Genomic DNA, 20,126 nt, shown 5'->3' on the forward strand with positions numbered 1-20,126 from the left:
CACTCACATTCACACCTACAGACAATTTAGAATCAACAATTAACCTCAGCATGTTTTTGGACTGTGGGAGGAAGCCGGAGAATCCAGAGAGAACACACGCTGCACAGGGAGAACATGCAAACTCCATGCAGAGAAATCTCGGGTGTCCTCACTGGGACACGAACCGGCAACCTTCTTGTGAGGCGACAATGCTAACCACTGCTCCACCTTGCAGCCCCCAAATCTAGTAAGAATGTCTAAATAGCTGATGTCACATTCATAAATGTCAATAAAAAAAATATACATAAAACATGGCCTGTACATTTTCACAGTTTCAAGATTCCCTAAAACCCCCATTTTCCTTAATTTGACCCACACTGGTAGATCTACAATCCATCTCACTGGATTCGGGTCAAATGTGACCTGAAACAGCATCAGTGTACAAAATTTTAAACATCTGTACAAAAGTATGAAATGTTTAAAAAATTTCAATTTTTCTGTATTTTGGGTCCCTTTTGGGAAAGTCAGCAAATTTCAGGGTAAAAGAATGACGTTTAGGGTATTTTTGCTGCTGTCAAATGTCAAAACGGATCAAATTTGACCCGAAACAGTTTGTAAGGGTTAAATAAGTAAGATGTCACAAGTTATGTAGGTATTTGGTCATAAACCAAAGCACCTACAAAACAAAAAAGTTTGTATAAAATGACAATTGATCATATAGAGAATATACATTTCTGCATACAATCTCATGGCAGTCCATCCAGTAGTGTTTTAGATATTTCAGTTAATACAGACCTACAGAACAAAACAATCCTCCATGGAGCCATACAGAACCATATCACCATCATCAAGTGTTTGGACTATATTAATATGCAGTTCCATTGCCAGCTATATCTGATTAGTTCAGAATAAAGTGACAAACCATCTTGTTTATATCCAATAAATGCATGACTAAGACAAAAACATACTTTGCAATAATTTAATGAACCTTCTTCTACCCAGATCCTATTTCGCTCCTCATATTTGCACCTCCAGGTGTTAAAGTATCTGGAAATGGCTGCTTAGTGTTTGCTTTCACAGCACAGTTTCTTAGCTCCCTGCATTTAAATATAACAAAAATTCCCACCTTAACTCTATACTAATGGTATCAGTTGTCATAATGCAACACTTGCTGGCTTGATTATCAGATCGTAGCTGCTGAAACATTTGTTTTTGACATAAGGACACTTGTGTTATCGCCAAAGTAGCTCAGAAACTCGCGCCGTAGTTGCAAGCAGTTTGTTTATGACTGGAAATCATTATTTTTGCTACATTTGGCAGTGAAAGGCACACAGAAAAAAGAAAGAAGCGGCAGCAGGCTGAGTCAAGATGGCGCCTAAGGTTTAAAGACTAGGCAGTGCTGCGGATGGCTGTGCTTGCTAAGCTGAACTAATGGTGTGAAGCTGTGAGCCTCAGTAGGTTGCAGGTGGAAACCGCTCATCACACTACAACCTGCGAGCTAGGAATGTGCATGTGTGTCTGATGAGCTCGGATGAGCACAGTTTTAGACAAAGGTGTGTCTCAGTCTACTTGGCAAATGAAAACGTACATCTCAAACGTATGAAAATGTACCCTTTGGAACAATTGTTGTTTGACTTTTATTATTCCGCCCGTATTGGATTTGCACATTGGCGCTCAGTCATGGCAGGCTAATCACTGAGACACGATTGCTTCTGGGAGAACGACACCTCATTGTTGAGAGGGGCACCGAGCTGCAGGGGGACAATCATGCCGGCACTCTCAGTTACAGTTCTAGTCAATTTGGATGGAAAATGCCACATCCAATGGTTGTTTGTTTAGAGAGAGTCCCCAATAAAGCTGTGAGTCACGAGTGAATCATTTCACACAGGAGGAGAGATGACTGTGCTCCAGCAAAGTCTAAATACATTCCTCTCTGTCTCTCTGTGCGAGGATAAAAGCTGACTGGAGTGGCATGGGCTCTGACTAGGGCTCTGATGACTTCAAAGGGAGGCGAGGGATGTGAGAGGAGGGGACAGGGAGGCAGAGGTGGATGGATGTTTTAGTGGTGGTGGGGGTGAGAGTGCAAATGTGTGTCAGGGACAGCGAGAGCCAGACAAAGGGAGAAAGTTAGTTTGATATTGGGAGTATATGAGAAACATCAAAGACCTGAAACTGAACAAAAGAGGGCATGGGAGCGGGAGGAGGGGAGCGAGAGGGGGAGAGAGGGGAATAAAAGAGACAGAAATGAGAGGGCAAAGTGTGAACACCAGAGCGAGAGACAGACAGTGATGGAAACTGGGATGAAAAAGTTGGGACCGAGAGAAATGTTTTTCACAAGTCGACACAGACGCAGAGAGAAGTGGAAGGATATTTTGCAGAAAAGCTACATTTTTTTTTTGCTCCGAGCCGCCAGAGTACACAGCAGAGAAGGGAGGTAATGCATGAAATGCTCTGCAGAGAAGATAACAAGATTTCTTATTTCTGTTTACTTTTGAAGGCTCTCGACGTGCAAATATGATTTTAGCTTTGCCAATTATTTGGGGCCGCGGTGAACTATACAGAGGATGTTTTGGAGAATGGCGTACCTCCAATTATTTCACTTGCATTTTGTAGAGCGCTTTACTGATGTAATGAAAAGATTTGAGACGCACTGACATTTACAAAAACAGCAGTTTAGGGAAATTAGCTGCGAGTGTCATAGTTCATATCTCACATAATGGATCTGATGTCTGATTTAGGAAAAGAAAGGATTCTTCACCACCAAAGTTGTATCTACATTGCAAAAAACACAGCAGTACTAGACTGACCTGTCTGATGGCAAGAAAGAAAGCATACGACAAGGAATCACTTACTGTACACTATATGCAACTTGAAGTTAAGATATTTGAGAGGTATGAAGCTGAAAAATGAGAAGCAGCCAGGATGCCAAGTTTCCACAATAAACAGACACGACGTCTAATACAACAAGACATAGAGACAAGCAGGCAAGTGGGAATTTATACATTGTAGACGGTGTGTGGGAAGGAGCAAGCCTTCAGCAGAAACGGCCGAGGAGTGCATTAGAAGCAGAGACTGCGAGCATGGACACAGTTTGGATGCAGATGGCGTTTGTAGCGATGGAGAGAGAGCGTTCAACAAAGAGAGAACAAGCACTCGTAGATGTTTCAGACAGATGTACAGAGCCAGCGCGGGGTTAATGTAGAGAAAACGCAGCAGAGAATTCAGATAAAACTGCCCCTCTGTCAGTTTTAGTCCAAAACTTAGCATTTCTGTCCTCATTAAGACCATCACTAGAGATGGCAGAAGATTCATTCTCAACTCTGGCCTCCTTTAATCTTTTTTTGCTAAATGTTGTGCTGGAATTAAATGACCAGACAGAGGCAATGCCTGAGTCAGCTTCTATCTTGGTGCCCAAGCTTCCTTAGACCGTTATATAACCCTAACAGACAGGACTAAAGACTCCAGCTGTGGCAGACATACACACAGAGAAGAGCTTAGAGCAAGAAAAGCCTAAGTATCAGTTCACTGTCTTCACAGAGCTCCCGAAACCATCACTTCACATCAAGCTGCACGTTTTTTTTTTTCATTTTATGTACCAAATTATATTTTACAATTTGTGATTTTGATCATATTTATTGTGTCATTTATATGCATTAAGACTTCATGTTCCAGGGTAACATTTAGCACAAACGCAGGAAATAATCGCATTTGGATGGTCGTGCGAGATGCCTTTGATGCGAGACACACAGGATCATTCAGAGCCTTTAGCGAGGTTACCTAAAATGAACCATACTTTAAAGGCCCCACCGCTGAAAATCAATTTATTTTACCTCGTTCACATGTACATATGGGGATTTTTGATATGCTGGAAGACATATCATGAGCCAAATAAGCAGTCAGTGCCATGACGAAACATTTCTGCCTTGAAAAGGGAGCGTTCCACTGAAGGAAGAGGTGAAACAACAGGACCTTTCAATCTTTCTGTTTCCATTCGACCACAACTTTAACTCAGAGCGCACCAAAACAACAACAAATCGTAGCAACTCCAATTCTGTGAGCACGTAGCAGATTACGTCAGCCTGTACGTTGGATTTTTCATCGCTCATGGTTGATGTTTGAGTTGATAATTCCGCTTCTCAACAAAGACATGGAGAGGGTGCAAAAAGTGGAGCTTGTTATCCTCTCAACGTTTAACCAATCAGCGTCGAGAGCCACTCTGCATTTTTTTGTGGCCACTCAGAAGTCCCTAACCTGCAGTCGGTACTGTTTTCTCTACCAAAGGTGGCCCTGACAAAGACTCTGCTGGGGCAGTTAGTGAACACGCTCAAAGGTTTAAGGCAAAGTTCCTGCAGTGTAAAGCAAAGACGTGGATGGAGAATGTCAGGGTTGCATATGTAAACAAACCAAAGGAACTGATATCGTCAAGTTGCGGAGTAGGGCTTTACTTATGTTGTTCCTCTTCAGAATCAGTTTCTGGTTTCATGGCTGAATTACTCCAACATTACAACTTAAGATTGTGCAGTAGTTGTACGATGCAAAGTCGAGCAGGTGTGCTTGAGCTACAACAAGGGGTGGATGAAGAAAGAAGGAATTCTACTTCTAAATGAGGCAGCGATGTACAGTTACACATGTGCTATTTTAAGACATAACAGAAAAGAAACATTTGATTTTTTATTTTTTTTGATGACCAGAAGTGAGTTTTAAGGTGTTTGATCAATGCCAGGAGAGGGAGTCTACAACAAGCACTGTCTGTCTTGCCATGAATTAGATAAGAACATTGACGCCACTCTCTTTACTGTCTTTTCCACATAAAGCTACACTCAGAAGATGATTAGCTAGAAGTTTAGCATCCAAACTGTAAAGGATGTAGAACTGACTTCACACTAAAACTCTTCCTGTACCTGCCCCAGTTTCTCACACAAATAACAAAAAAGTAGCTCAGCTCTGTAAATGTTTTACAGATATGTTCAATATGCATGGTTTGTGGTTTGCACTGTGGCGTCTGTGTGTGCCATAGTCTCATTTTTGCTACCACCACAGAGGGGCACTAAAGGCAGGAGTCCTTTTTAGTGGCTGATGAAACTATAGGCTAATACATGAAGCATTGCATTTTCCCCCCAAAGTATTTGCATATTCAATGAATATAATTTTCTACAAACAGCTGCAGATTGTCCCTTTAAAGGCTTTGGCATCATTTCTGTACGTCTTTCTTTCTGCTTGTTTATGGCATTTTTAGATTGTTTCTTAAACCTTCTGAACACCAAGTAGTTTCTGGATGTTTGATGTCTGATGACTAATTTTTCACAGTAATGTAAAGTCTGTGATCTCTATGAGAACAGCACAACCATGACAAGAACTACAGAGAACTCATCATGTGTTCTGTGCAATATGGTGCAGTTATAATGCCATAAATCATAAAACAAGAGGAAAAAAAGTTTATTTTCTTTGGTTGTATATTTTACAAGATGGAACATTTTGTGTCCACAGGTGTTTTGGGGGGAAAACTGTGACTACATATAATTAGATATTTTACTACTTGCATTTTAAATGTGTTTCCATACTTGTATCCCATCTGCTCTCTGCGAGCACAGTCTGCAGTTCAGTCCAGTTCAGCTGGAAAGTTTCAGAATTTTTTGTCACGTGACTGTGAGTCGCAGCTGAGTCACCAGTGGCTTCACAGTTGGGCCAAGGAGCACAGATTTTCATTGTTTTTGAAAGAATGCGATTAGAGCTAACGGTTTATTTTGAATGAGACATGAATAAATGTGACAGAATGAGACAGAATAATAGGATTTTGATGAAATATCACCATTTCAAGCTGTGATTCGGTTATGTTTTCCAGCGGAAGAGTGCGTCACCGATGATAGAAGCCGTAATGCTGAAAATCTGACAATTCATTTTGATAGTTTTTCGGCGCCGCGTTAAAGGCCAAGTGGATTAACTTAACCTCCCGTAGCGTGATGAGATATCAGGCTTGCACTACGGTCGCCTGTAGCTCCGTGTCACCACCCTTTCTAATTGGCGTTTATGCACTGACGTCAGCAAATACAGGAAAAATGGATTAGTTTGCAATGCACAAAGCCATAAATGCCAATTTTCCAACCAACAGTGCCTGCCAAACTCCCACACTTTCCCTCAACAGTGTGTGCAAAAAAGAACATGCATGTTTTCATACACAGGAAGAGATATCGCCTGGCTGCCAAGCTGACATACAAAGAGCCCTACTTCACACACAAAGATTTCTCTCTGATCTGGCAATTATAGATCATCCCACCTCACCCCCCTCTTCTCTTTTTCTCCCGGTCTTAGTGATCTTCTGATTGCAGACTGAGGGAGACAGGCAGTACAAGAACCCTTCAATCTGGCTCTTAACTGTGAAAAAGCTGAAAATGTATTCCGTTCCCTCTGCTTTATGACTCATGAACAACGTAGGACGGTTGGGAAATTGTATTGATAACAGGGCAGGCTGGTATAGGGTAGGTTTAACAGATGCAGATTAGGCTGAAATTGAAATGTGCTCTCCAGTGAGAAGATCTCTGTTGAATGTGTCGCGGTCTGAGACAGCAATCTGACTATTAGCCCCACCTGAGGTCTCTAAGTTGTTGCAAAAGGCTGTAAATGCGATTTACATCTTGCTTTTTGATGATCTATGATATCATCTGGAATTACAGCATTAAACACACGCATCAGTTGCTTGCTTGTATCTCCCAGGACAGATCTGATGCCATTTTGAAAGATTCAAGGCATCAGTAAAATTAAAACAGTGACCAAGCTCCTAGAGGGTTAATAATGACTGCCGTTCTGCATCATCAAACAATACTGTATTACTGCTGTGTTGGAGAGGAGAGGGAATGTCTTGTTCTTGCAAAATGATCTCTTGTACACAACCACTTAATCAATTGACAAATCAATAGCATGCACTAATACCTTTGCCCTATTTGTTATTTCTGTTTGTTCATTACTTCATTACTGAGTCTCACTGACGGGGGGAATGGTTCATATCTCACACTGCGGCATCAACATCTTCTTTTTTTAAAAAAGTGTGAAGCGCAGAAATCCCTGAAGCTGAAAGCACAGAGAGAATGCCAACGTTGTAGAAGGGAAAGCTTGTGAAGAAATGTTCATAATAATTGTGACTTGACCCTTGACTATTATTACGCTCAGGCTGTCGTTCCTATTGTATGTTATATGCGGAAACTATTTCAGGCTGACAGTGATCTAAAAACAGAAATGTGCAGCTGGATTATTTGGCAGTTGGTAATGGTAGTTGTCACACAGCAGACTACACGGTAGTCATAGTTAAGACCGTGACATGTCATGTTGTATATGCTAATATAATGTGAAATCAACAGCATGATTCTGCTGAATGACGATGGTCTGAAGCATATACTCATCAGAGACTCACTTTTTCTTTTTTCACTCGTGTTTAGGTCTAAAAGTCAGTAATTACACTTCATGTAGGGATGAATATGCTGCTCTTGCTCGGTCATAAATACCTGCACTTAGTTCATTTACATATTCTACTGTAAAGTGGTGAAATGTGTGGGAACAATAAGACCTGCAGACTCGTACACTCTTTTGGCATCACTGTCATTTTCAGAAAAGACCAAGTGTCACCAAGGACCAATTACTTCAAAATGCACAGTACTAACCTTTATTTATGTAAGCAGCGCGCTGTAAATGTAAAATAGTACTCCCTTGTACTGACTAAAGATTTTTTTAAAAATAGCAGCGTTGCACCAGCTCAGTGGGAGAAAAGCTATAGAACAGATAAAACAATAAACCTACAGTATAGGATTAATGGCTCCACATAGAGATAGAAGCCAAACTGACTCCTGAAAGAACAATTACTGGATACCCATCGGCAGCTAAGATGTAAATAAGAGTGGGCTGGTGCCTCAGCTGTCAGATACTACACCACAGAGGAAGATCACACTCCAATTTACTGCAAAAATACTAAAGTGTAATCTTAACAATTTATTTAATCTTCCTGAAAGAGTCCTGAAAATCATATTTTTCACACTGAAAATAGAGACTCGGCCATCGTTGTAAAGCATGTCAGCTCATTTGAATTCTCGTCTGGATTCAAGTGACATTAACTGTTCTTTTTTTTTGCCGACGTTCTCTTAGAAGTAAAGCTGCGATTGAAATTTTATGACTTGTGGATTGTAAATTATTACATTTGTAGCCAAACAAGTGAGAAAGAAGAATATTTTTGCTGTACTAATTGAAAGGCTCTGCAAATATTGTGTGGTAGGAGAAGAAAAAAAAGAAAGAAAGAAAAAAATATATTACATTCTTTCTTGCAGGACAGAAAACTTGCAATTGGAGAACAGCCAAAACGACGTGTCATGTATGTTGTACTCTAATTCTAATCGTTTTATATCACTGCTGTTTTCTTGCTTACCACTCGCCTAATTGCAAATGGCACACGCATATGCTCGCGCACAGACCCGTACATATTTGTACAGAAACACAATCACAAACGCGCTGGCTGCTGAGAGAAGATGTTCCCTCCTCATGCTGAGTGGATATGAACCAGAGCTGTTTTAGGATTGCATAAAAAATTCAGGACTCTCTCTTAGCAACATTTGCCCTACATACAGCACACACACATGCTCACACATGCATCACGGCATTATTTATGGTGCACACATGTGAGCAAAAAAAAAAAAAAATGCACATATGGAGTACGCTGTGGTACACTTGAAGATACGTGCCTGACATCGTGTGAACGGCAAGACATCAAAAATAAGGGTTTTATCTAATAAGTAATGATCGACACCATCAGACATGCGGCGCTCATCTATCGAATCCATGCATTAAATATTACGTCGACATTTCTTGATAAACTGGAGAAGCTCTCGCATGTTACTCGTCATCTTCTTTGGATTTGTAAAGCGGATGATGAAATTTTCATCCAGCGACTGTCGCCAACAAGTCAGTTTATCACAAAGTGTGCACGTCTTTCCGCACATGTTATTGTTTAAATGCTGTGCGTGCACTTGTGCATTTGCATCTTCTGCACATCATCCGTGCATTCAAGCAAAGGGACTCGTGTCCTTGAAGAAAACAGACATCTCTGCGCACATCTCCACGACAAGCAGGTCAACACCTCAGCTCACCCATCCATTTTCATTAGTAGTTAATGACAGCAGGGGAGGGGTGGACGGGCCAGAGACAAAGACAGACCGAGAGAGTGAAAGGATATAGTTATGCTCCCTGTGGAAAGACTATCAAACCACTATCTGCTGCCCTCAACCATAAAACTCCCTCTGCTAATATTACATAATCCTTCCACTACTATATACTACTAGCGCACCGTCAGCTATCGAGTAGATGCAGCCAGTTGCTCACTATCAACATTTTTATACGGCGTTGCTATTGTGTATTTATGATTTTGATGTGCAAGAGGTCTCAGCAGCAAAACAGAGCATAAAAGCATGTTTTCCACTTGAGAATTCTGCACATCTTAGTGTGGCCCAGTCAATGTGGGTTGCAACACCTCTGCCAAAGCCATCTCCATCTGAAAAGCATTTGAGGCACCTGCTCATCCTGGCGGTATCCACATGTCTACAGGCGGTGCTCCTCCAACTGCAGTTTGAGTTAAAACCCACTCCAGAAACATGATTTCATCCTTGTTGCCTTCACCAAGTTCTTTCATTCTGCAGCGTATCTAGGTCAGCCAGTGTACAGAGCCAAGCTGTGGCCATGTGTGGTCAAGTGCTAAGAAGTGAGGAACGTCTATGACTAAGATATTAATGTGCTCGAACATTTAAGGAGCAGATTAATGTGAGTCTAAAATCCTTCTTTCCCTTCCTATTATGAAGAAATAAAAATAAAAATAAAGCAATGACATTTGGTTTGCTGATGGTAAAAGCTGCAAAGTAAACACAGAGGCTTTGCTTATTTGCATACTTGGTTACAGATCCTTCATAGTATAATTGAAAGAGCAGTACTTTGAGATCAATAGCAGGAGAACGGAAGAGACATCGCATGTAATTGAATAGCTAGAAAGACCTCAAGTCAATATTTGATGCACTTATACAGGATGCAACCAGTTTTCCATGGTTTTGCATATTTTGATAGTGTAGCGCGTCAAAATGAAATTCAATAACCAACTTCCTTCACTGTCTCCACAAATAAAGCCGAGCAAATTAGTTGAATAACTCCTTCTCTTGAATTACCCTCAATATTTGACCAACTTTAATGAACAATCTAATTCCCAGAGTCTGTCACGTTGCTTTGGGAAGATCCTAAAAAAAATTGTGACTCATGAAATAGCAAGCGCTCCTTCTCTGCTACAAATATCACCACACTTGCAGCAAGTCTTGTCCCACACTGGCAGTAATATTGCCGAACACGCTGTGAGCGCTATAAAAGACCGTCAATCTATGATATCATGCTAAGCGTATCCTCTTCCTGGTGTGCAGAAGCTGTCGCTGATAGAATAGGAGCGTTTGCTGATGGGTGAAGAGAATGAAATGAAGATATTCGCTCAATGCTTGACTCATCCACAAGTAAGATAAGAATATGATCACTTCATTGGTCTATCTGAGGGTGAAGTGAAATAACCAGTGACATGTTTATGTACACACAACCATTGTTGATGTTTAATAAATTTGCAGATCACTACAAGCTAGAATCCAGCTGCACTTATTGAACGTTGGCTTTTGTTTGCTTGACACTCAAACAGATCAGAAAAAAAAAAAATCCAAACTGTTAGACAAACAGCAGTGCCACCAGGGAGCAGAATCCTCTCCTAGCAAAAGCAATTTTCTAAATGGCTTATTTGTGGGTTTATCTTAAATTTAGCTTTACTGTTGTTTGTCCCAAGAGATGAAAAGGTTGCAATTAAATCAATACACACAAGGCACAGTGAACATAACTTTGCATGATTTTAAACTATGCGAGTTAAAGTTTCTGGAAGAAACTATAATTGGATCCCAAGTCTCAAAGTAAATAAATATTATCTTCCTGGCACATCATTATTTCATTAATCTGTTTAATATTAGAGCAGGACTGGATTAAGGTGCCTCAGCAGTGGGCCATTTCACTCCCTACCCTTTTCCTAATTCTCTTATGCAGAAATACACTGCTAACAGCGCAATGAACAACGGTTTAAAAACCATCCCCCAACATGTTAGCAATAAAAGCTGATGGTTAAACTGGGAAATGTGTGCATGCATGTCAGGGTGTGACACTGAGAGTGGGTGTGTATATGTATGTGTGTGTGTGCACATGTTTAAGCATTCTACATTGCATGTCATGTATGTTGCAAGAGAGAAAAATTGCATGTTCTCTGCATGCTCTCATCAAGTCAATGTAGCATTACAACCCTAAATCAAGCATGGCGCAAGAACACTGTCTTGCCATTAGTATTAGCAATTTCCATCGCACAGCTCATCGTCAAGTGAATTGATGCAAGAGCGGCACACACACTCACTCCAACACACACACACACACACAGACTAAAAATAGCATCTGCCTTACCTTTCTGTACACTATCATGTTGGGGGACTCATCCGCTACCCCATTGGTGCCCTGCCCACTGCTGTTGGTCTGTGCCATGATCCAGTGAGTAAATCTGCCACAGGAAATGTCAGGTGCTCCTGTTGTGGACAGAATGGATATTTTGGTCCGTCAGAAGAACAATAAAGCCCAAATGTTACCTTCGCCAACAATTTGCGATCTGCGTGCATCATGTTTTTGGCATATTTGACATTTCTAACAGAGCAGATGTGCAGATGAGCTCCAGCCACACTTGTTCACATTTCACAAGGTCTTGACAAGGGCATTTTTTTTAAAAAGAAAGAAAGGGAGTTGATTTTGCACAAGGTAGAGGTTGCTCCTTTGATGCAAATTAGCAGTGAATGGGGCAAAAGTTCAACTTGAAAAACAGTGATAGGTACCTTGACTCTGCTGTCACTCTCATGTTTCTTCATTGTGCATCAGTGTCTGAATCAACCTTGTTTACATCGGTGGGTTCTAGACACACTACACACCTGCTATGGATGCATCCTGAGATTTGCAATAGACCCTGACAGCCGGTGAATGCAGTATTTAAAAAAAATATAACAACACAACGTCCAAGCAGGTTCTCTACAATGCAGCTTGGATACATCCACTCGGGCAATGAGCAGCCATGGTGAGAAAATGTGCAAGACTGTGCAAATGTAATCGCATGCAGTTTCATCTTTCCTCCGTACGACACCCACACGACATCCTTGGGAGGTTTTTTTTTTTTTTTTTAGTCTGCAACACTAAATAGCTTATAGCATTCAAACAGCGAAGTCATGTAACCTGCTCTTAACATGAGGCCGTTCGCTCTACTACACTGTGTTTTTCTCACCACAGAGCCACTGCCCGTTTCAGCACCTTGGACAGCTACCGCAAAAAAAAAAAAAAACGTCAGTTCTCGTCTTTTTCTGCCTCCTCTTTCAATCACGCGTAAATACACAGAAAACACAGCGACATCGGTCACCGGAGGAGAAGGAGGAGAAGGAGGGGAAGGGAAGGAAGGGGGGTGGTGGTGGTGGTTGCTTACCTGAAAAAACACGCAGCCCGCTATAGGACTCCTGAATCCTCGCAGGGGTGGAAAGCCTGGTCCGTCGCTGTTCGGTATGTCAACTGGCAGACATAGGAATGCGAGGGGTATTCATTGGCAGCGGGAGGAGGCAGACATTCGGCGGACACTTGGTTGTTGCACGGCTCTCTCTCCGTCTCAGTCTCTCCTCTCCGCTTTCTCCAAACGATGCTCAGAAGCACGGGCGCGCCACCTCGGAGCCACCGTGAGCGCGCATCGATCTGTGACCAATCGCGTGTGAGGAATAAATTACAACCCGTTTTGGAGACATACTGCTATTTTTCCTGCTCAAATTGCACCGCTATGCACTGCGGTGATATTGCTCGATCTGAAAGCTGGGTCAAGATAGAATAGATCTGCAGAATAGGCGTATTTTTTTTAACAATTGCCATCTTCTCCAAAGGTCAACAAGGGACACAAAAGCATGGGTTTTATTGTCCATTTGTGTGTGTGTGTGCGAGGAAAAGAAATTCTCTTGTAGCTGTTGTCGCAGTTGGACGTGATGGGATAGTCTTTGGGCTTAATTTAGCAAAAGTTCAAGAATTCAGTATATTAGAAAATAAATGTACTCATGTGGGTCCACCTACATGCATGATGCATCACTGTGCACTAAATAAAACCCTTAAATATCACATTTCTATACATATCAACAATCCAATCGTATGTGATGATTTAACCCTGAGCTTTTATACTTATAGTCTTTAAAAGCAAAGAATAGAGGCTAACATCCTCCGTGATGTTGTTTTCATGTAAGCAACATGGCTTCTGTTTGACCTAAAACAACATCATTCACAATCAGTTGGTATAATTACCATGGGACAGCTTTTTTTTTGAAAATGTGGTTAACTCTCATAATTAAATGTTAAATATGAAAATGCATGCAGTCAAAAAAAAAAATCAATAAGAAATTGCTTATCAAACACAAAACAGATCTTGTCAAAACATTTCCTTTTGTATGGTAAATTAACAATGAAAGAACATCAAGGCCAAAGTGATGCATTATTGAGTGATCACTGAACAGAAATATAATCCCAAAGAAACTGACTTATTTCATTTAGCTGATGAATGGCAGTAAAAATAAAAAAAAGTTTTTTTAACTTCATAATCAAATAAGATTTTCAGCTATTTCACTCGAAATCTATAGTTTTCCCCAATCTGTGTCCAACACTGACAGCAAATGTAAGAAAATGATGTAAATAAGCAATGAACTTCTGTGGCTCAGTGCACCGAATGCTGTTCAGATAAATGAATAAATAAGTACAAAATCTCTCAATTTGCTCCGGTCCGTGGCTCTGAGGTACGGAACAGTTCAGGCCTGAAAGATGGCAGATGTGCCCCTTCTCCCTATGTACTGTAGTATCTGTCTTCTGTGCTCCCTTCCCCTTTGCTGTCTCAGGACTCCGGCTGTCTACAAGGTTGGCCAAACATGCAGTCCAGCCGCTGTTTCCCTGTGAGCCACAGAATAACCATTGTGGATGTGCTGCCATAACAACTTTGTAAAGATAACGCGTTACTAAGCCAAACAGAAATGGATGTTTCGACCTCGGGTGATATTGAGTCAGCTGACGTCCGTATTTCATCTTATCGTTGCATTACTTTCTTTGTGCCCTTATCATCTGTTTGTGCACTATAGATTTTTTTTTTTTTTTAAGACCGTGCTGCAAATGGGTCACTCATATCAGTCGGCTGTCCAGTTTCCATTAATTCTTCCTAAAAAGCACGGACTCTGTCTGTTTTCATGATAAATATACACTTTGAGAAGTTCCAGTACATTCTATTCGGCTTAACAGCTGGGTCATAAAAGTAAAACAAGTTTTTCATTATAATTTCAATTACAACTTGACTGGTTTAAGACTGATAAAGGAACTAAATGAAAATTGTCTTTTGAGCGATTCAGGAAAAATACTAGGCTGTGCTTCAGGAAACTAATGCAGCCTTTGATACAAATGACCATAAAATAGTTCTGACAGGCTGGAATAAGATGTATGGCTGTCTGCTGTAATCTTCATTTGGTGTGGGTTGTACAGAGGACAGGGCATTGGCGTTTGCTCGTAATGAAACTGAGCAAATCCTATCACACCCAGATTTACCCACTGTTCAGTACTTGGGCCTCTATTTTTAAACCCTTTATATGCTACTTTCAGGCCTGTTCTTTTAATCCTCCAAATTACCCCTAATCTCACTTCATGCATGTAACTTGAATATAGGACTTAAATCAGAGTTGGAAGTGTTGTTGTTATAAGGCACTTACATGAAGGCAATAGTTGCATCACCTTTTTATCATCCACAAATAGCAACAACTACAACTTTCATGTCTACAGAAGAGCTACAGAAACTCATTCATGCCTTCATCTCAGCAGGGTGCATATAACAACGGTCCCTTCTTTGCTTCTCCCAACAGAGCACCAGACCTCGGCAGACCCATTCAGGATGCTGCTGCTGCTGCAAGAACAATTCTTACATCTTTACACTGGCCTCCAGTTAGTTATAGAACAGATATCAAAGTGGTGATATTAGCTTATAAATCACTCAGTGGCTTACAGCCAAAATACATCTTTGATATGCTCAACAAAAATATAAACCCCTTTAGATCTTTAGGAAGCAGTCAGCAAGGAGTGCCTGGAGTCAAAAGTAAACACCACGCTGGATTTAGATAATGTGCTGAACACGGAATGAACCAGCTCCCTGAGTGTCCTAAATGCACCCCAACTTTAGCTGCTTCCAAATTACAGGCTCTAATCTCTTGGGCCTTTGATTGATTATATTCTCTGCAGCACTTTTATTTACTCGATTAAATTTGATCCCATTTATTGCTCTCCTGTCTCTTGCTGTAATATACAGTAGCTCACCTTTTTTTATGAACATTAACTTTTCTAATACATTAAATCAATAATTTTGTTCTTTTGACATCATGTTTTAGGTGTTATTTTAGCCTTTGTGTTGGAAAGGTATAATCATAATTTTAAAAAACAACAACTTACCATGCCCTGTTTTTAGTAAGTCACGAACCTGATCATGCCGTCCAACAATCCTGTGTTAATCAATGCAACCTTAACATTTTATTGTACAGTTTTAAACACAAGGATGTCAGATATGAACATATCATTAGTGAATATTACATAGTCAGATATGCCCGTTTCAAACACCATGTTTTCTTCAAAGGTCAGACCTCATTCATAGTAGTGGGATTAGAGCAGCTCACAGCATAGATCATTACTGTCTCTAATGCTGAAAATGCAATGAATAGAGGGTCATGGGCGAGTTAATATCCAACCAATTCTGTCAAATTCAACTGTGAACTGCATATAAAAGATAATGCACAGCTGTAAAATGCTACTGAATGGTGGGTAAATTGCTCTGGAAGTATCATACACTACACTAAGAAATAGAAAGCTTGGGTTGTATGCACATATATTTAAAGGATGCAAAAAGGTGGCAGGTCAAAATAAAATAACTGAACATAATCCTTGTTTTCTTACTGTAGCCTCCTTTTTAAAACCATATGTATAAACCTTACAATTCACAAAATTCGTCACATGATGAGCTGTGCCCAGATTTTAGGATGAACGGTCCCTTTAAGTGGCTTAACAGTAGACTCCATCTCCCACAATGCACCGCTCCATTCTTCGTCGTCGAACAAAAACGCGGAAACAAAAGAAGTAATCAGTTTGTCAAAAACAAATATCACCGAGTCGGCACAAAGTAAGCGTAGTTGTAGCTGACAGCTGTCAAAGTTAGCACCGTAGCTCCTCCTAACCTCTCTGAAAGACTTGCCATGGCCTTGAAAAGAATACAGAAGGTGAGAATATCCGTCGTTTCTTAATTTATTTGATGTACTGAACAGGTTGGAGCGATGCGGAAATGTCGATGTAACGTTAGCGAGTCAGTCATGAAGTAGTAGCATGTTTGCTAACGTAACTGGCCGATTGATACCCGTATCGGCGTTTTGTATTCGTTTTCTTATCGCAAAATAAATCATTTATGACACAGCTTTTACTGTTAGTGAGTTATTTATGCCAGTGGCGATGTCTTTACACGGAATCCAGCTAGCTAAGCACTTGAACTTTTTTATTAACTAGCATTTTTCTTTAGCCTCGTTTTCTGTGACGGTATGCTGGATGTTGTCTCCTTGTGGCGGTCTTAGAAAGGTCGTGAACCGCGTAAATACCATTAACAACTATGGAATTAATCCCGTGACAACATCTGATGTGTTGTACAGTACTACAAATGGACTGGAGCTTTGTCAACAAACCTGAATCCACACCTAAAGCTAACTTCGCTACTAGCTAAATGGCCTAGAAAACTAGCAGTGACAAAGCACTTTAAGTTTTGTTTCTGGTTGCTGTTCAATTTGTTTTAGTTTTCCTCCGTTTTGGCGGAAAATTCGATGACGATTTAACAAAATTTAACCCTATCTTTTTGCCTTTTATGCGAGGCGCCGTCAAACTCTTCATTTTTGTGTTTATTTGCACAGGAGTTGACTGACTTACAGAAGGACCCTCCAGCTTCTTGTTCAGCTGGACCTGTAGGAGACGACTGTAAGTGTGGGAATGTCTAATGTCATCTGATTTTCTTCGATTTTACTCCCTAAATCTGCCACTCAAATTAGCATTGCTATGCCCTTGTAACTGTGTCGTAGTGTAGGCCTGATCCTTACTACTGTTATCACATATTATGTCTTTATCTCTGTTTCCTTTAGTGTTTCACTGGCAAGCTACCATCACGGGACCGGTGAGTTTTTTCTAGATTAGTTTCCTGGATTTTTTTTTTTTTTTTTTAAACCAAGCTGCTTCTGGATCCTTACACAATAGTGTTTTATGTTGACTTTACAGCCCCTTTCTCTTCTTTATGGACAGCACACACTGGCACACTCCATCCCACTGCTATTCACTGAAACCCATGGTATTATTGAGACACAACTATTAGTCGTATTTTAACAATAATTTACTCCTTTCATTTCAGACTGAGAGCCCATATCACGGAGGGGTGTTCTTCCTTTCTGTCCATTTCCCCACTGACTATCCCTTTAAACCACCTAAGGTGAGATTAGTTTTGAGACTGATTTGCTTAGAAGTACATCACCTTGTTATATTTTCTGCCTTTTATAGAGCAAGTGATGGATTCATACAGCCCTACTCAGACATCTATGGTGTTTTTGTGTCCTGTGACAGAAATCCAACCACCTTTACATTGTGTTCTGTTACCAATTGTTTTACAGGTTGCCTTTACGACGAAAATCTATCACCCAAACATAAACAGCAATGGTAGCATTTGCCTGGACATCTTGAGGTCGCAGTGGTCACCTGCACTTACAGTATCGAAAGGTAAGTAACATCTACATTGTGTAGAATTGAGTAGTACACTACAGCAGCAGAATGTAGGGTCTGGATTGTACCAGAGATTTACTTAAAAGTGATTTTTTTACGTGTTATTTGGAATAACAGTAAATTATGATGTTGGAGCAAAACATGACATGTAAGGGTTTTTCAGATATGGCTACAGAGCATTATGTCAGACAGAGTGAGGGCCCTTTGGTAAAGCAATCCCCCATCCTGTCACCAAACCTGGATTCTTCCAAGTCAATGATTTCTAGCCTCTAGGAACACAGCTAATAGGATTTTCAGGGTTGATTATCCAAAAAAAATGAACCTCTGCATCCTGTGTACTTTCATCACAAAATTGTGAAATTGCATGTTTTGTACTGTATAATTGGTGGAGCAAACATGGATGGGAGGCGGTGGGGTGTTGTTTAAATATCCGTGATGAAAGCAATGGCTGCAAATACACTTTTTGTAAGGACCTGAACTAACAAGATTTTGATATAAAGGTCGTTCATTTGTATTCAGCGGATACATTTGTACAATTAGAAACCTATTTGCATACTGATGTTTGGTCTTTTGTTCCCAGTTTTACTATCCATATGCTCCTTGCTATGTGACCCAAATCCAGATGATCCGCTCGTCCCCGACATCGCACACATCTACAAATCAGACAGACAAAAGTGAGTACGGAAGCCAAAGATTTTTTGACATGTGGATAAAACAAAAGCTTTTTTTAATCGGATTTTCTTTTTTCTTTTATTTTCTTTAGGTACGACAAAGTAGCCAGAGAATGGACCCAGCGATATGCAATGTGAAAGATTAGCATTTGAGCAACGACGATGCATCCCTGAACACCTCAGAATATGACAGTACTGTTCAACTGCTTTATCCACACTGGTTGAGGTGTTTGATACGCTTGAAGCACTTTCTCTACTCAGACTTTACTTGACTTAACTGTTTTTACAATTTGTTTTATTTTTTTCCCTTAAATTGGCATTATTATTATCATTATTATTATTATTAGATGCGGTGAGCTGGAATGATTGTATTTTTCTTTTAAGAGATTTCTATTGTACAAGCCTATACTGAATTTATTTTTCATTATTTTGCATTAAAAGCATTAAGCAAAAAGTGACTTGCAATTGTTTCTTGGTCATACTTATTAGTAAGCTGAATTTGTGAAATATCTTTGCTGGAAAATGTCTGGTTCAGTGCACACAGCAACAAAAAATGAGTGTAATTCCATCATGTATGTGACCACTAGGTGGCAGTCTTTACTTTTTACAGGCCAAGTCTTTTTTTTTTTTTTTTTTCAAAGGCAGTTTCTCTCATGGACAACTTAATATTCATGTTTGTGTTAGATTTAATTCAGGCCCATTTGCTCAATGGTTATTCATGTGGATAGTGGCTATTATAGTGTCTTGTAGTAGCAATGAAATGAAAATGAGAAGCGGTGTTCTGTAAATTGAAATTAGACCACCCATTATCTTCACCTCAGCTGGCTGCAGCACAGTCACTATATGCACGATACATGTAGGCACACAATAGAGCAGCTTTTGTCTACTTTTGAGAATTAAAAGCTCGCTATCCCAGCTAGCATTACAATATGTTACAATTGCTGTTTTCACAACATGCTTTCATTTTATAAAACACTTCAGACAACATGGCATAATTTCAATCTCAAAATCTGACATGGTGCACAGAACGAAAGTATCTCAACCAAACCAGATAGTAATTTTAGCAGCTTTGCAAAATAAACTAGTATTTATCTGGTTATACTTTCAAACTAACTGATTCTAACAGAACAGTTTTGGTTTATTTATAAAGATTAGATTGAGACAAAAATGTGCAGTTTATGCAGACATCGATGCGTGATCAAGTCTATTGTAAGAGATGACTTTAATAATGTGCAGTTTTTTACATCAAATACATAGTTTTACTGTAAATAGAGATGATATCTGACTTAAAGCTGCAGTGGAGGTCACATCATTACAACTGTAGTGTTTACTTTTTCTCTTCTGTTATCAACCACAAACTCACTTCTTAAGGCACAAAAACTTCCATTAATCAGTTGTGCGGCAAGTAAATATCCTGGACTGCCACTTGATGCGACTTGAGTTCAGTTAGTGCCTTGTTTTGGTCCGATAACACAGCTGCAACTCAGTATTCTACCAGGAGGACAGCAGAGTTGGTGATGATTAAAATTCTGACATTCAAGCTTTACCCTCGACAGATTGCAA

The 20,126-nt window shown here is 40.2% G+C and overlaps 2 protein-coding genes across 2 annotated transcripts in view; one reads left to right on the forward strand and one right to left on the reverse strand.

Annotated features, from left to right (window-relative positions):
• LOC103356310 (regulator of G protein signaling 7) overlaps positions 1 to 11,550 on the reverse strand; it is a 51,190-nt gene extending 39,640 nt beyond the window's left edge. Inside the window, exon 1 of the mRNA XM_008280412.1 lies at positions 11,473 to 11,550. Within this exon, the coding sequence (XP_008278634.1) occupies positions 11,473 to 11,550 (78 nt within the window). The remainder of the gene's footprint in view (positions 1 to 11,472) is intronic.
• Positions 11,551 to 16,220: 4,670 nt separating this feature from the next.
• Positions 16,221 to 19,021, forward strand: LOC103356311 (ubiquitin-conjugating enzyme E2 D4). Its single transcript, XM_008280413.1, has 7 exons — positions 16,221 to 16,364; positions 17,040 to 17,103; positions 17,265 to 17,296; positions 17,528 to 17,605; positions 17,784 to 17,889; positions 18,473 to 18,566; positions 18,656 to 19,021. Exons 1-7 carry the CDS (start codon positions 16,341 to 16,343, stop codon positions 18,699 to 18,701), a joined length of 444 nt encoding a protein of 147 aa, XP_008278635.1. The 5' UTR covers positions 16,221 to 16,340; the 3' UTR covers positions 18,702 to 19,021.
• Positions 19,022 to 20,126: the final 1,105 nt, after the last annotated feature.

The sequence above is a fragment of the Stegastes partitus genome, unplaced genomic scaffold (genome assembly GCF_000690725.1).
Source record: "Stegastes partitus isolate 25-593 unplaced genomic scaffold, Stegastes_partitus-1.0.2 Scaffold192, whole genome shotgun sequence".
Classification (NCBI taxonomy): domain Eukaryota; kingdom Metazoa; phylum Chordata; class Actinopteri; family Pomacentridae; genus Stegastes; species Stegastes partitus.